The sequence below is a fragment of the Sceloporus occidentalis genome, unplaced genomic scaffold (genome assembly GCF_023333645.1).
Source record: "Sceloporus occidentalis isolate IW3139 unplaced genomic scaffold, rSceOcc1.0.p SCAF_2, whole genome shotgun sequence".
Classification (NCBI taxonomy): Eukaryota; Metazoa; Chordata; class Lepidosauria; order Squamata; family Phrynosomatidae; genus Sceloporus; species Sceloporus occidentalis.
Window position 1 is genome coordinate 63,194,153 of NW_028316982.1, and position 14,957 is coordinate 63,209,109.

Genomic DNA, 14,957 nt, shown 5'->3' on the forward strand with positions numbered 1-14,957 from the left:
GGCTAAGTGTCTCACAAAACTACAATTCCCAGAATTCCCTAGAACTGAGCCAGGGCAATTAAAGCAATCTCAACACTTCTGTAGCATGTTTTAGACCCGTATCTTTCTTTTCTTTATCATTCATAATGATCAAAGGCAGTGTGGCAGTGTCAAGTGAAACTGTATCATCAATGCAAACCTATCATTTATTTATTTATTTTCATTTATATCCCGCCTTTCCCTGCGGAGGGAACCAAGATGGCTACAGCTAGTGATCTCTGCCACCTGGAGTCTATCAACACCCATGTAGTACAGATGGTACCATGCTCTTGCCTAAAACACATTTATCCCCTGTAAAAGCAGGAGCAAATCCTCAGCATGACTCCCAGTAAGATACTGAGACTAGCTCAAAACTACGTGTACTATGGTAAATGTTGGGATTGCCTGGCAAGTACATTAATATCAACCGATTCTGTCTACATGGCCAGCATAAGAGTGGAAACTAGCTTAAGCCAAACAAGTTACTAATAGCAGAAATTCAGGTAAAACAACAGAAGTAAATTTCCCAACAAAGACTTATCTCATGTAGTGACAGAGCATGGATAGTGGTTCAGTTTGCACCCACACTGATATTGAACTAAATGAAACGCAGTACTCCTGGGCTCTCTGTAACTCTACTATTGATACTGTTCTTAGTTTAGTGTCTATCGCCATGCTGAAGTAGTTAACGCTCTGTGTGAGGAAGGATTATATTTTAAGGAAAGCCTTCTCTTACTTTCCTTCTGTGTCAATCCAAAATTAGCTATAACCATGTTTAAGTCTTAGTATTCAATGAATTACAAAGGAGAGAAACTACTATAGCATTTCAACACATCCATATTCTAATTCAGTGATGGTGAACCTTTTAGAGGACGAGTGCCCAAACTGCAACCCAAAACCCACTTATTTATTGCAAAGTGCCATGTCCCTCTGGCTTTCCAGTAACAAACTCTGGCAAACTCTGTGCTGGGGCAATGGCACATGTGCAAACAGAGAGGGCTCTGAGTGCCACCTCTAGCATGCGTGCCACAGGTTCGCCATCACTCTACTGAAACAGGCTATATCATGCTTTCCTTCAGACAGATGTAAAGAGGCATTCTATTCATCACTTACTGTATCCACCTGCCTCAAGACTGTGCCTTCTCCAAAGAAAAGAGGCTTGCGTGCATCCACAAGGATGAGGTCAAAGTATGACTGCCATGGTCGATGAGAACTACCAGGCTAGAGGAAAAAATGAAATAAAAGCATATCTCATTTTAAGCTACAAAATCTGTTCAGGGGCAAGGGGTTGCACCATTGCCTTCCTCCAAGGCTGAGAGAGTGTGACTTGCCCGAGGACACGCAATAGGTTTCTATGGCTGACCAAGAACTCAGATACTTGTCTCTTGAAGTCCTAGTCCTAGGAGCCCTGGTGATGCAGTGGTTAAATCCCTGTACTGCAGCCACTTACTCAAAACCATAAGGTTGCGAGTTCAATACCAGAGAAAGGGCTCAAGCTTGACTCAGACTTGCATCCTTCCGAGGTCGGTAAATTGAGTACCCAGATTGTTGGGGGTACTTAGCTTACAGTTGTAAACCGCATAGACACTGTTAGTTCAGTATGAAGCGGTATATAATGAAGCTGTTTGTTTGTTTGTAGTCCACTACTCAAATCACTATACCACCCTGGCTCTCACTCATACTAGTACTGGCTATTTTCACTTCTGTAGCAGAAACTGGTAACTGTACTCTACATGTAGTGTGATGGAACTGCTATTACAAGTAATAGAGCTGTAAGCTTGGCAGGAAAATGTTTATGTCAGAAGGTAATAGTACTCATAATTAAGTCCACTTCTAGCATTTTTAGTTTAGGCTTCTTAGGGCAGACAACAGTTTCTCTACTCAAGTATGCAGCCATCATTACACTGTACTGCAAAACATTCAGATGTTTTCAAAGTAGAAACAACCACTGAAAAGGTAAAGAGAGGTGACAGTATACTGCAGATAGTACTTTTTTAATTATAAAAAAATCCAAGTAAATAAAACCACAATACAGCCTTAAAGCTTGTTTACCTAAAGTTATGAAAAACTGAATGGCCTACACATTTCACAGGCTTGCTGTGATCCCTTTGCTTTTCATTTTGAGGATAAAATTGCTTGTCTCTGCAGTGACTCTGATTCTGTTATCATGGAAGGTTCAACTGAGACGTCCATAGCTGTGTCTACCAGTTGTATGGGATCAGTTTCAGTTAATGCAGCTGGAGGATGTGAACAAAATGATTACAGTAATGTGCCCAGCCACAGTGGCAACCCACACCAGGGTGACACCTGGTGAGGGTGGCAGAGCTTCAAGGGGCAGGGCCAAAAAGACATGCCCTCACCTCCCTGCCTGATGTGGCTTTACACTCGAGTAAATTTATATTTTATATAAATGTATATTTTAGATTTTACTAATGTTTAGCAGGTTTAATTTTTTTGGATATAAGCCATAAATATAAACATTTGGAAACAAAAAAAGCCATTCTTTATTGGCACAGGATTGCTAACATAACCACATATCCACTAATGTAGGTTGAATGATAATCACTTCTAGAAAAGCAAAAAGGTTCTACTCATGTTTCCCCTAGTACACAGGTGCAGGCAAGCAAAAAATTCATCGCAAAAGGCTATGAATACTTCTGATTAAATCACAACTAGATCTCAGTGGATTCTGCTTCCTATCACTAGTGCCATACCAGGTACATTTTAATTATATGCATCTGTTCTGCTATAGCAAACAATGTTGATACCATGCCAAAGAAGGCTGAATTTAACAAATTCAAAATTAAATAAGTACTGTGATTTTTTTTATTACCATGAACTACAATTGAATTTGGTTCTCTACTTATTTAAAAATGGTAATATATACTGGCTAACACTAAAGCAACTATTCTCTCATAACCCACCTTTGGTCCATGTGGAAAATCAAACAGATATGTCATAATTTTCTGAAAGACAGATTAAAAATAGGATTTAGACATACTGTAGGCATTTTAAGTTATATGAACAGACTTCTCATTCACACAGTTTCTACATAAAGCAACCACTGTACAAAGGAATGAAGTTTAAGTACTTTCATCGCAAGTTTCAAATATACATGTCAAGAATAGATGCTATTAACATGCCATTCCAGAGTCCTCCCTTAGAATGATGAATTTGGCCATAGCATTACACTGAAAAGGTATGCCAGTTAAAGGCATTTTAATTCGTTTGACTTTAAGTCGTAGAGTTCTCTGACCCTATTAATACAAAACAATAAAGAACCTTCTAAAAATCCTGGCCTTGTATAACATAATGCATGGTTTTTATTAGTTCACAGCAGTACAGAATCTGCAGATCAAACCAACTGCCCTTATATATCCTGATCAAAAGAAAAGATTCCTACAGACTAAATTGATAATTTACCTAACACTTTACAGTCATGCAAAGCACAATGAAAACTCAGAAAGAGAACAACCCTATGGTCTCATGGACAGGATCTCGGAGGCCATCGGAAGAGATGCAAACCTTCTTCCAAGTTCCTAAGCAAAGTTCTGATGGTGGAGGGGGGCGAGACTCATCTCGGAGCTGGCCCCTCATAAACAAACCCAGACTTTTCTGCAGTGGCTTCTTCTGAAGCTTGGAACTTTACCTCAGACTCACAAAAAAGTATTGGTAGCTATGGAATAGTTGGCAGCTATGGCACTGAGAGGTGAAAAAGAGAATTTCAATCTGATGAATCTACAGTTGAGCACTGGAGCTGCTTCTAGCTCCCCTCTACCTTGTCAACAAGGTAGATTTGGATAAATTGGAGGCTCCAATATTGATGAATACTATTCTTCCAATTCCTTTATCTTAGGATTGACCTCTATTGATCTCTAATTTAAGGTACAGACTGTGGATCACATATCAAGCAGCCAGATGCATGTCAACCAGTGCAATCTTCTTTCAGTGGCGTCATACATAATACAGTTGACCCTTTGTATCTGTGGAGGTTCCATTCTGGTGACCCTCACAAATGGTACATTACATGGGACCTTAAGTCCTGTTCTTCTCAATGACAGTGTGATGTGCATATGACCGCTTTGGCACAGCCACATGCATGTGCTTGTCATTGAGGAGAACAGGGCAGGGCCATCCACGGATGCTCCGATCCGCAGATGGCAAGCCCATAGACAGGAACAGCAAACTGTACATAGTAAACTCACTCATACTCCCAGTCTAACTATGGGCAGGATTAAGATATATGAGAAATCCTTCATTTCTACTTATACCAATGTAAGAGATACAGCTTGATCCAGTTAACTTGGAAGTTGCTTTTTTTTAAAAAAAAAATCCAATAACTTAGAATTAAACCCTAGTGGAAAGGGCAGCTCTACACCACACACCCACAGGATTCGATAAGAAACTTTCAGTCTCATAGATGAAAAAGAACTGGAGGTTTCAGCGGGAATCCCCTTATACAGGGCAGCTGGAGGTGACTGGGGCTATCACCAAAATGCTTCTATAACATTCTAGAAGGTTCTGAATGATGCATGGCACAGGATAAACCATTTGTGTGAGTCACAGAGACTACAAAGAAGAAAATGGGGTTTCCCTTTTAGTTGTTTATCACTTTACACAATGAGGAATGTGAACACAAGAGCCCATGTAAGCTCTAGCACAATTTAAGTAAACTCAAGTACAGTCCCAAGAAGCTACCAGCTCAAGGCAACTAAAGGCTGAGTTTTGGAATGGCCCCTTTTGAGGCTACATAGTGAGCAGGGATGATAGTGCCAGTAAACGCTCACACATTCATTAGCAGGGGAGAAACGGTGATACTGACTAACTCCACTGAAGAGGTGCGGGCATTATTTTCCCAACTTCAGTCTTGATGCAGGAAAGATCACTATTCCTCCACCAAAGAGCAATGGGAAAACTGCAATTCAGCAAATGACTGATGAACTAGGACGGGGCAGATAGTGTTTGGAGCTTTCTAGGACTCCACAGGCCACAATGACACTGTCCAAATGAGACATTTGAAAATAATAAATTACAATGAAGGAAGCAACAAATAACTAATATTCTGCTGTACTTACATCTGTGTATTTATAATCACTGTTTGTGGCAAGGAACACCTTTCCCACCTCATTCATGCGGCTCAACAGCAGAGGCAGCTTCCCCTGAAATAACAAATATTTGTAAAAACCCTGTTTCTCATCTCACCATTTAAGCTGAAATCCTTGTCTGTAAAAGGGCCTTTCAAATCTCCCAGCTGGGATGGGAGTGTGCACTGCCATCTGAATAATTCTACATGTTTATTTCAGCTTGATTAAAATGCCTTCTCAAATCTGGACCTGATGCACAGATTCTAGGCAAATACGTAGCACAAATGATTTAAGAAAAAGGCACCAAGGATACCTGTCTCTTTACTGTGGATAACTCCTGTGTGTTTCATTCCAGGCAAGAGGCTTTTGCCAATCTATTGCTAAATATTTAGATTGGCTCATTAGATTGACAGGTTTCAAAATTATATCTTGTGATTTGTACAAAATTTTCTATGTGGCCAGGGCTTAATTACAAGAATTTTTTTTCAAACTGAAAGCTCAAAGAACATTTTATAATATGTAACTAGAAACTTGATAGGCTCAAAATGGTACAATGCAGGCAGCAAGGACCATTGATTGGCATATTTTAGAATAAAAGAAGCTTAGATTATCACTCAATATGGAATACTTTATCTGTGTTTTCCACCATGTACTCAAAAGAATTTCTTTAAAGAAAGAGGCAAAGAGTAACTTCTATTTTGTCCTCCCTCCATGAGCTATTTAAATAGGCAAGTTGCCTGGAAATATTCAGCCGAACCTATGTAGAGTAATTTCTTTCACTGTTGTGTAAAATAAATCACCATGTATCTTCCTGTAATAAAAAAGTTGTCCATACTTACATCTTTCACCACATACTTTTCAAGATTCTCAACTGTCTTCTCCTTGAGGGATCCCTGGAAAAAAAAATAGAGGAATCCTTATGAAGCCACAGCAGAAGCAAAGGTCTACCAGACATCTTACTTAGGTTTCATATTAGTATCACCTTCCATCTGTCATCACATTGTAAAAAGATGTACCATCTTGGACCAGTGACAGTAGGCACAGAAAGTTCTTTGCAGAGTTTCATATATCAAGAGATTCACTTCACATAGGCTCAGTGGAGGCGTACACAGCCCAGAAGCTCATTCAAGACATGAGAAACGGATATAGAACAAAATGCCATTCAAATGGTGGAAGCTAATATTTTCTGGAACGGACCTAACTGAAGTAGAAAATCACAAAACACCAAAAACTAAACAAACAAACCACCTAACACAGTTCAACAGCTGCAGTTTAGTGATGGCACTCTCTCTGAGCTATTCCTGGGTAGGAGACCACCTAACAATCATAGAGGGAAAAGGAAGAGCAGAAGAAACTTGAATCTTCAATTCCCAGCACCTCTTTACCAATTATATTCATGGGGCACTTAACTAGCATTCAATATCCAATATTTACTCATTGGGTTTCAAAATAAATTTAATGGTGTTCAAATTACAGTACCATAATTAAAACCTAGAAACAACTATTGAATTAAACAGACAATCTGAAAGTCGTAATTACCTTATAATGAACCCAATCCACAGCATCTCTCACATCCTGGAACATACTCCTGAAGGACATGAAGAGATCTCCATCTTTAAATCCTGTTTCACAGCTAGGAGAGAAAAAGAGGAACACATATAGATATTGCACATATAAACGTAACAGCTGCCAAAAAAAGTGTACATAGGCCTGAGAAGTGTTGTATAAATAAGAAATGGCAATAGCTACAGATTTTAAAACTATCTTATTAACTTTACCTTAGGTGGGTTCTTTCCTATCTGCTTTGGTTTACTTATGAATATATACCTTGTGGTATCTAACTGCTAAGCCAGGGGATGGAAAATGTCTAGACCATTCCTTATTCAGCTTGCACAAGATCCCAGTAAAGCCCAACCCCTCCCCCCTAAATCCATTCCTTTGGACATCAGCAGGTGGAGGAGTCAATAGAGGGATTCCCTTTCACATCATTCACAAGGTGCAAGTGCAGAATAACCCATTTGTGTGTATTCACAGAGACCACAAAGAAGAAGGAAACATTGTTTAAAGGTAGTGGTTCTCAAATGGGTGGGAAGGGATCCCAGGGGGAACATTAGACTTGCTCAAGGGAGCATGAGACTTGGAGGCCCTGATCCCTACTCTTTCCAGCTTTTTTATGTGTAAACACATGTAATAACTATTTAATTTACTTAAATGAAACTGTTCTAATTTCAACAATGATATTTCCTTATAAAATGTTAAAATGTAAATATACATGAAATGTGTGAATGAAAATAGGTAAAGGTATTCCTTGTTGGCAAGGTTGTCATGTTGTGTCCAACCATAGAGGGCGGTGCTCATCTCTGTTACTAAGCCATAACAGCGAGATTCCCGTTAAAGCAGTGGTACTCACTTTTACCCTTGGGGCCCTCTTTTAATCTGCATGTGGATTCGTCCCCGTTCCCCCCCCCCCCACCTGATGTAGTACAGTGGGCCCTTATTATCTGCTGGGGTTTGGTTCCAGGATCCTCCATGGATAACAAAATCTGTGAATGCTCAAGTCCCATTAAATATAATGGCATAGCAAAATGGTGTCCTTTATATCAAATGTCAAAATCAAGGTTTGCTTTTTTGGAATTTATACTTTTTTTGAATATTTTCAAGCCGTGGATGCTTGAATCCGTGGATAAAAAATCCGTGGATAAGGAGGGCTGACTGTATATGAATAAAAATATTTAGTTCATTTAGTGAATGAAAATACACACACTAAATGAATACTACATCAAGGGGGGGGGGGACGAGCCCACATGCAGATTAAAGGAGAGCCTCAAGGGTAAAAGTGAATACCGCTGCTTTAACGGGAATCTCGCTGTTATCTCTGATCTTTACTTTCCTCCTTGTGCACCACATTCTATCCCAACAGAGGTAATACATGAATAAACTTCATGAGCACTGACTGAAGTGAATCCACTTCTCCAAGTGCTAGTAAAGTACATTCATGTGCTGCATGCCATCCCAAGGGGGACATGCCTTGTACAAAGGGATACAGATCAATTTCAATGAGCTGTTTTTCCAAACTCTTTTTTCACAAAACATCATACCTTTTCTTGCATAGAGAAACTTGAAACAGGTTTTAGGTGGAAGGGTGTGGCATTAACAGGGAAAATTGGGACAGAACCCCACACCTTGAGATCTTCCAATCTTCTAGATTGGGAATCTAGCCCTCAGGACCAAAAAAAAGTCCATGTACCTATTCTAAATGATGATGTTTAGCCACTGGTTTTAAGTGAGCTATTTTCCCATCTCTTGTGAATGATGAAGCCTTGTGGACCCTCCATGGGGTTTAAAGTATAAACTTTAACAAAATAAACAATCCTTCAGGTACTCCCATTTACTCTAACATTTCAGGGAACTACAGATCAGAAGATCAGTACTAATTTTTCATACTTGAATCAGAAAAAGGTGGTGGACATGCCAAATCTCCCTAGAATTCATACAACACCCCCCCACACACACACACACACACTAACCTTGAATACCTGGCACAGGTAGTAAAAAAATCCACCAGACAGGCCAACAAATAGGTCTCTGCAAATAAATAAAGCCAAGACTATATATTAAAAGTGAATAATAGGATACAGATAAATTCATACAATTCATCTAGACCAATATTCTTAATGTTAATTCCTCATATTGCTGACTCCACCCCCATATCAGTTCAGGATCTCACCTGGTAAGTTGAACAGTGTGTTTAAAATGTAAAACCTGTCAGTGTCATCCCTCTGGATGAATTTATTAGGATATTGTTCTCGGATATCAGGCCTGAAAATGAAAGGGACAGGGGAATGTGCAAATTAATCATGTCGACAACATATAATCTCAGGGCTATAATCCTTAAAAAATAGTAAAATTATTTCTTTTTAAATACTTCTATACAGGAAATGTGGTTAATATATACAGTCATCCCTCGGTACCTGCGGGGGGATCCGTTCAGGACCCCCCCCCCCCCGAATACAAGAATCTGCAGATGTTCAAGCCCACGTTACCCAATGGTGGCACATGCACGTAGCTGTGCCATCATTGGGGACAAAGAAACGTAATGGAGGTGTGGCTGCATGCACGTGCTGCCACGAGACAACCAGGGCTGTCCCTAATGGTGGTGTGGCTGTGTGTAAGCACGCCATTGGGGACAATGCAGGCTTGCCATCCACGGATGGCAAGTCCATGGATACCAAAGGCCGACTGCACATTCCTCTTTCTACAAGATTAAATGTAATCCTTAATAATGCATTTCCCATAGAGAAGAAACTATTTTCACCAGTTCTTGGAAACTGTGGCTTAACAAACCATTGTATCTTGTTAGAGGGGTGTGCAAGAGAAGGGAAGGAAGGGACTGTATAAGCACAATGATTTACTAGACCAAGATAATTACAGCTGAACAAGACCTGCTCATATTTCTTCAAAACTTACTTATTAGTCTTTATAACTATATTTCTAAAGTTACTGTGGTTTACTAGACTACACAAAATAATAAAAAAATAATTTCCAAATAAATATTTGGAAATCCTAGGGCTTGAATGACACCTTGAGGGAATCTTTCAAAAGCACAATCCCATTCATGTGTATTCAACCTAATCTTATCCAATAGGATTGATCCTATCAGATCAATCCTATTCATGTGCACTCAGACATTCCACCCCATGCCATGGAATAGCTGTACACAAAGAATGCAGCTTACCTTAAACAAATGCCTTTATACACAGTACTTACCCTCTCATGAAGTTAAAGCCATGTGCACATACTAGGATATTCCCATAGGCATCAACTTTCAGTAGATTTCCATAAAGAGAATCAAATACCAGGCCTCTAATTAATAAAGAAATGCAAGAATTTATCTAAGCATGGTATACCAAGCAGTGATGAACAGCAAGACTTTGAAAGATAGTCTATTAGAATGGCATACCTGAGCCAGTTCTATCACGTTCTGTCCAAACTAGTATCTGACCCTAAGGAGGACACTTTGTTGACAGAGTCCCATTGAACTTTTGTTTAGCTGCAGAGGAAAAAATAGTCTGCATTGCCTGTTTTAAATGTACAGTTGATCGATTCGCTTACAATTACTTCATTTTTCTTAATAAAAATCTCCTGAATCCAGGACAACTTTAGATGTTTTTGCTTCCACTGTTAGTTCATCACAGCCTTCTTTGTTCTTAAATCCCAGAATTGTGATTAATACTTTAGAAATCACAGCTTAAAACTAGCATGTTTAAAACTTATCACAGTTAAAATGTAAACCACAATTTCACAAGTCAAAGAACAGTCCACCCAGCTAAGTGGAAAGAGGGGAGAAGTGAGAATACAAGCCCACAGCTCACTGTAACTCATGCACTTCATACTCAACTTTGGTTTATCATCAGTTGTGAACACAGCAAATGTATTTGCAACAATCTGAATACATTAAATCACTCATACAGTGCTAAATGGTTCTGGAGAAATTTTACAAAGCCAATGGCCTATGAGCAGTGTTTTGACTATAACAAATATTAAGGTTAATCTAGACCAGTACTTCTCAAATAGTGGGGCGCGCCCCCTGGGGGGGGGGCGCGAGGCTCCATAAAGGGGGGCTCATTTGACCTTGGCAAATACTGTCATATTGGATTTCTAGATCCATAAAGGGGGGCGCGAAATGTTTTCTTCTTCCTGGGGGGGGGGGGGCATGACAGAAAATAATTGAGAAGCACTGATCTAGACCCAATTGTGGTATTTGTTTTTTTAAAGACAGCGCAGTTCCCATCACGTGGAAAGGCTGAATAACAGATTTAACAAATAAAGGAGCATTCAGATGAGAAGTGCAGAACCATTCCTCCACCCACTGATTACCGCCTTCCAGTTTCTCTCCCTGAGTACTATCTCCTCCAATAAACTCTGATACCAGAGTGACCCTAATGGGATAAAAAATATTCAGGGAGAGGGATAAGTGACAGGCACAGGGAGGGTTTAGTGCTTCTCCCTTTCATGCCACAAAATGCCAGTCCCTTTTCACACAGAATGACCTAATTTGTCTCTACAAATGAGCCTGTCTGTAACTGTCCAATAACATTTTTATCAACTGTGTTCTTTTTTCTTTATGAAAATTTTTAATTTATTGAGCTTGCTTAGTGAGCACATACTTCAACACTTTCCATGGCACATTCTCCCATCTCTGCCAGGAATATATATAGTTTTTTATTTGTTCATCATGTGACACTGTCCCATGCGCATTTTCCAGTCCTTGATCTATATCATTAACTGGTAAAAGCAAAATGAGGGCAGAACATGCACAGTACGAGAAGTTTCACTTTCAAGTAGGTGAATCTGCACATGGAGGGGAGATAGGTGAGAACATGATTGACTGAGAATGATTTTAGCAGTCATATATGTCTCCTGTAATGTGCAGCTTAGCCCTGAATGTGAGAGAGAGGAAGGAGGTAATACCAATGAGAAGGAATGCCAGCTACTAAGATCTTCATTTTTCCAAATGCCCTTATGGGCAATGAAAAATTGAAGTAAATTTGGAAACAGACATTGCTTGTCTGAACCAGAACTTTAAAGCCCAATACCCAGAGCAGACATACAGAGCTATCAGTCAGTGCTAGGGGGTCACCTGCTGTGGGTCATCCAAGCTGTTCAAGGTGAGGAACAGTGGTAAACATGCTTCATGATGAGCCTGAATCACAATTTTTTAGTTCTTGCCACAATTTGACCGTACAATCTTCAGAAGCCTTTTCAGTGGTGTGATAAAACACAAATACACACACAGTGTGCCTTGTAGAATTATTCAGGTTTAACTGGCATTGTTATTATCTGAGGTACTCCAGAGTTACTTTGGTTATATTTTTATGGTCACTATCCAGTCCAAGATATCTTGCAGTTTAAATCAGATTTTCCTCTGCAATTGCCATGTATTGGTTCTATCCTATTTATTAGGCAACAGTTCTTATTTAGACCTGTCACAGGAAAAGAGGTGAATGCTTATACAATCAGAACTCAGTATACACGGACTTGCCACCCGCGGATTCAAGCATGCACAGTCAGCAAGCCCACATTGTCCTCAATGCTGGTGCATGCACTAGCAGCACCTCCATAAGGGACAGTCCCTGTTGTCCTGTGGTGGCACGTGCATGCAGCCATATTGTCATTCAGTTCCGTTGTCCCCAGTGGCGCAGATGCATGCACGTGCTGCCATGGGACAATGGGGACTGTCTCTAATGGCAACACAGCTGCATGCACATGCCGCCATTGGGGACAATGCGGACTACAGCATCAGCAGAGAGGTCTGGAACAGATCCCGCATGGACACCAAGGGCTGACTGTACAACCAACAAGTACAAGTTTACTTTTATTTCCTTAACATTTGTGTTACAATAAAATATATTTTGCACCTTCAGAGTAATGAGTACAGTCGGCCCTTCGTATCTGTGGGGGTTCCATTCTGGACCAAAGAAACACGGGACCTCAAGTCCTGTTATTACCAATGGTGGAGCACCATGTGTATGGCAACACTAGTGCAGCCACGTGCATGAGCCACCACTGGGGAGAACAGGGCAGGGCTGTACACGGATGCTCGAATCCACAGATGGTAAGCCCATGGTCGGCAAGGGCTAACCATATTATCACATGGTAACAATGCCAGTTAAATCTATTCAAATTCTAGGCTGTAACACAATGAAATGTGGAATAGTCAAAAGGGAGTGAATACTTCTGCAAGTCACTGTACATATTCACACATTAGGTAAAATAATAAATTGGAATTATGGCAAGCCTGGCATTTCTTCTCTTCACTTTCCATCAACAAAGGCTTGATTTGCATGCTTTATTTTGTGGTCTTACCAAATGGACTGCATTGGCTTTAGTACCTCATGGTCATACTGGGGCATTCTTCTGCTGTAGTACCCTCTCACAACTTTTACAAAAGTCATAGTCAATGGACCTCAGAATCAGATATCAATTGGGCCTAACTCAGGTTAACATATTTAATGCTTTTCTCTGTAATTCTAAGAAAAAGTTCACATTTATTTTGTTGTCTACTGGAACATGACTCAATACTCTTTGTTACAAACTTTGGCTAAGTTCCAAGAGAAATGTGAAGAAATCTCAATGACTGTAAATGTTCCGGGGGAGGGGGTTGAGGTGGATCCAGTTTTTGCCATACTTAAGAGTTGATCCATTGAAATCAACAGGACATGTTTAAAAAGCTAGTATAGATCCTTGTCCATATCTACAAATATTTTCCATCAGCTTAAGTATCATTTTTAGTCACCCCGGATTTGAATCATCTTTATATAATTTACCAAAGCCCCACATGGATTTACTGTGATGTAGATCACTTCTTTTAAGACACACTCTTTTACTGACACATCAAACAAAAATGCCACTTTTCTTTTGTAAATTGTTTTTAAAGACTACTGAACATCAAGGTTTTCTGTAAAAAAAACTTTAAAACATACACAGCATATATACCATTTGGTAAGTTATAGTTATTTACCTCGTAGGGAATGTAGGATCATACACAAAACTAAGCAGTTCTTGAGGGTATCCAATTGAAACCAATCGTTCAACTGTCAAGTCAAACCCAAGAGATTCATACTCTGGAGATTTATACACTGTAACAAGAGAAGAAAATTCTTTTGAGAAATATCAGGGAGATAAACACACTATATCTAGGCAGAATATCTACATGAATTATGCTACTGCCATCTGACTTTATGACAATTCAGCAAACATAAAGCAATGAGTAAACGATCAGACTTTGTTAGGTATAGTGATCTTAGGAGTTTCATTATGCCAGGAACAATCTTCCAACTGGCCACAGAGTTCCTATTTCAGCAACAGAATCCATCAAATGAAATATTAGCTAGAGCCTCAAGGGAAGTATTTTCCAAACAGCATTATCACCCTCACCTCATTTCACCTCTGCATGCCCATGTTAAAAGAAAATTTGATATTTATTGGTCCTGATGAAATTCAGAAGACAATTTTGAAGCCTAATCTTAGATCAAGCATCTAGTCAGGTGGTATCTAACAGGATAACAGATTAAGTTGCCTTTTACTAGACGACCAGCTGTCACATTAGTTTGTGATGTATTAATAAAACTTTGCAAAGGCTATCATCCTACACGAAAACATTAAATTGTGTCATATTTCAGAGAACTCATAATTTGTGAAAAGTAAATACTGTCACTACACTACACTAGTTCTCTAAATATTATCCCTGTAAATTACTGCCTTTCCACTGATTTTTATCTGTTAAGGATTGCTGTTCTCCACCATCTTAATAATAGCATTCATTTATCCATTGAAAGCATACGTCTACTGCTTTTCAAGTCACCTCTGCTCCCAATGTACAGTGGTGATGTACAAGGGAGTAAAACACTGAAAACATTAAACATGCAAATAAAAACATTTACATAAGACTAAAATAACTACTTAAAAATAACCCTAAAGCTAATTTACCTCCATTAAGACTACCCTAATAGCATAACACAGTGGTGGTGAGCCAGAGGTGGCACTCAGAGCCCTCTCTGTGGGCACACATGCTGTCGCCCTAGCACAGAGTTTGCCAGAGTTTCTTACTAGAAAGCCAGAGGAATGTGGCACTTTCCAATAAATAAGTGGGGTCTGGGTTGCAGTTTGGACACTTGGCCTGTAAAAGGTTCACCATCGCTAGCATAACACCTTCTCAAATTTCTTTAGACATTCTGGAATCTATTATATGAATGGCCAAAGTCCAATTTTCCTAGAATTTTAAGACACAGGCCAGACTGAAACACCACACAGTTGGTTCAATGCAGCAAAGGTAGATTTTGACTTACAGAAGCC

At 39.6% G+C, this 14,957-nt stretch overlaps 1 protein-coding gene across 8 annotated transcripts in view; it reads right to left on the minus strand.

Moving 5' to 3' along the window:
* The window catches only part of LOC149318470 (cytosolic purine 5'-nucleotidase), a 97,667-nt gene that overhangs the window by 23,058 nt on the left and 59,652 nt on the right, over positions 1 to 14,957 (minus strand). For all 8 annotated transcript variants that reach the window (XM_089509779.1, XM_089509783.1, XM_089509785.1 and 5 more), the window contains 9 exons: positions 13,624 to 13,741; positions 9,870 to 9,965; positions 8,830 to 8,921; positions 8,630 to 8,687; positions 6,642 to 6,735; positions 5,942 to 5,995; positions 5,094 to 5,177; positions 2,943 to 2,984; positions 1,132 to 1,239 (listed from right to left, as the gene is read on the minus strand). In XM_089509779.1, coding sequence (XP_089365905.1) covers positions 1,132 to 1,239; positions 2,943 to 2,984; positions 5,094 to 5,177; positions 5,942 to 5,995; positions 6,642 to 6,735; positions 8,630 to 8,687; positions 8,830 to 8,921; positions 9,870 to 9,965; positions 13,624 to 13,741 — 746 coding nt within the window. The remainder of the gene's footprint in view (positions 1 to 1,131; positions 1,240 to 2,942; positions 2,985 to 5,093; positions 5,178 to 5,941; positions 5,996 to 6,641; positions 6,736 to 8,629; positions 8,688 to 8,829; positions 8,922 to 9,869; positions 9,966 to 13,623; positions 13,742 to 14,957) is intronic.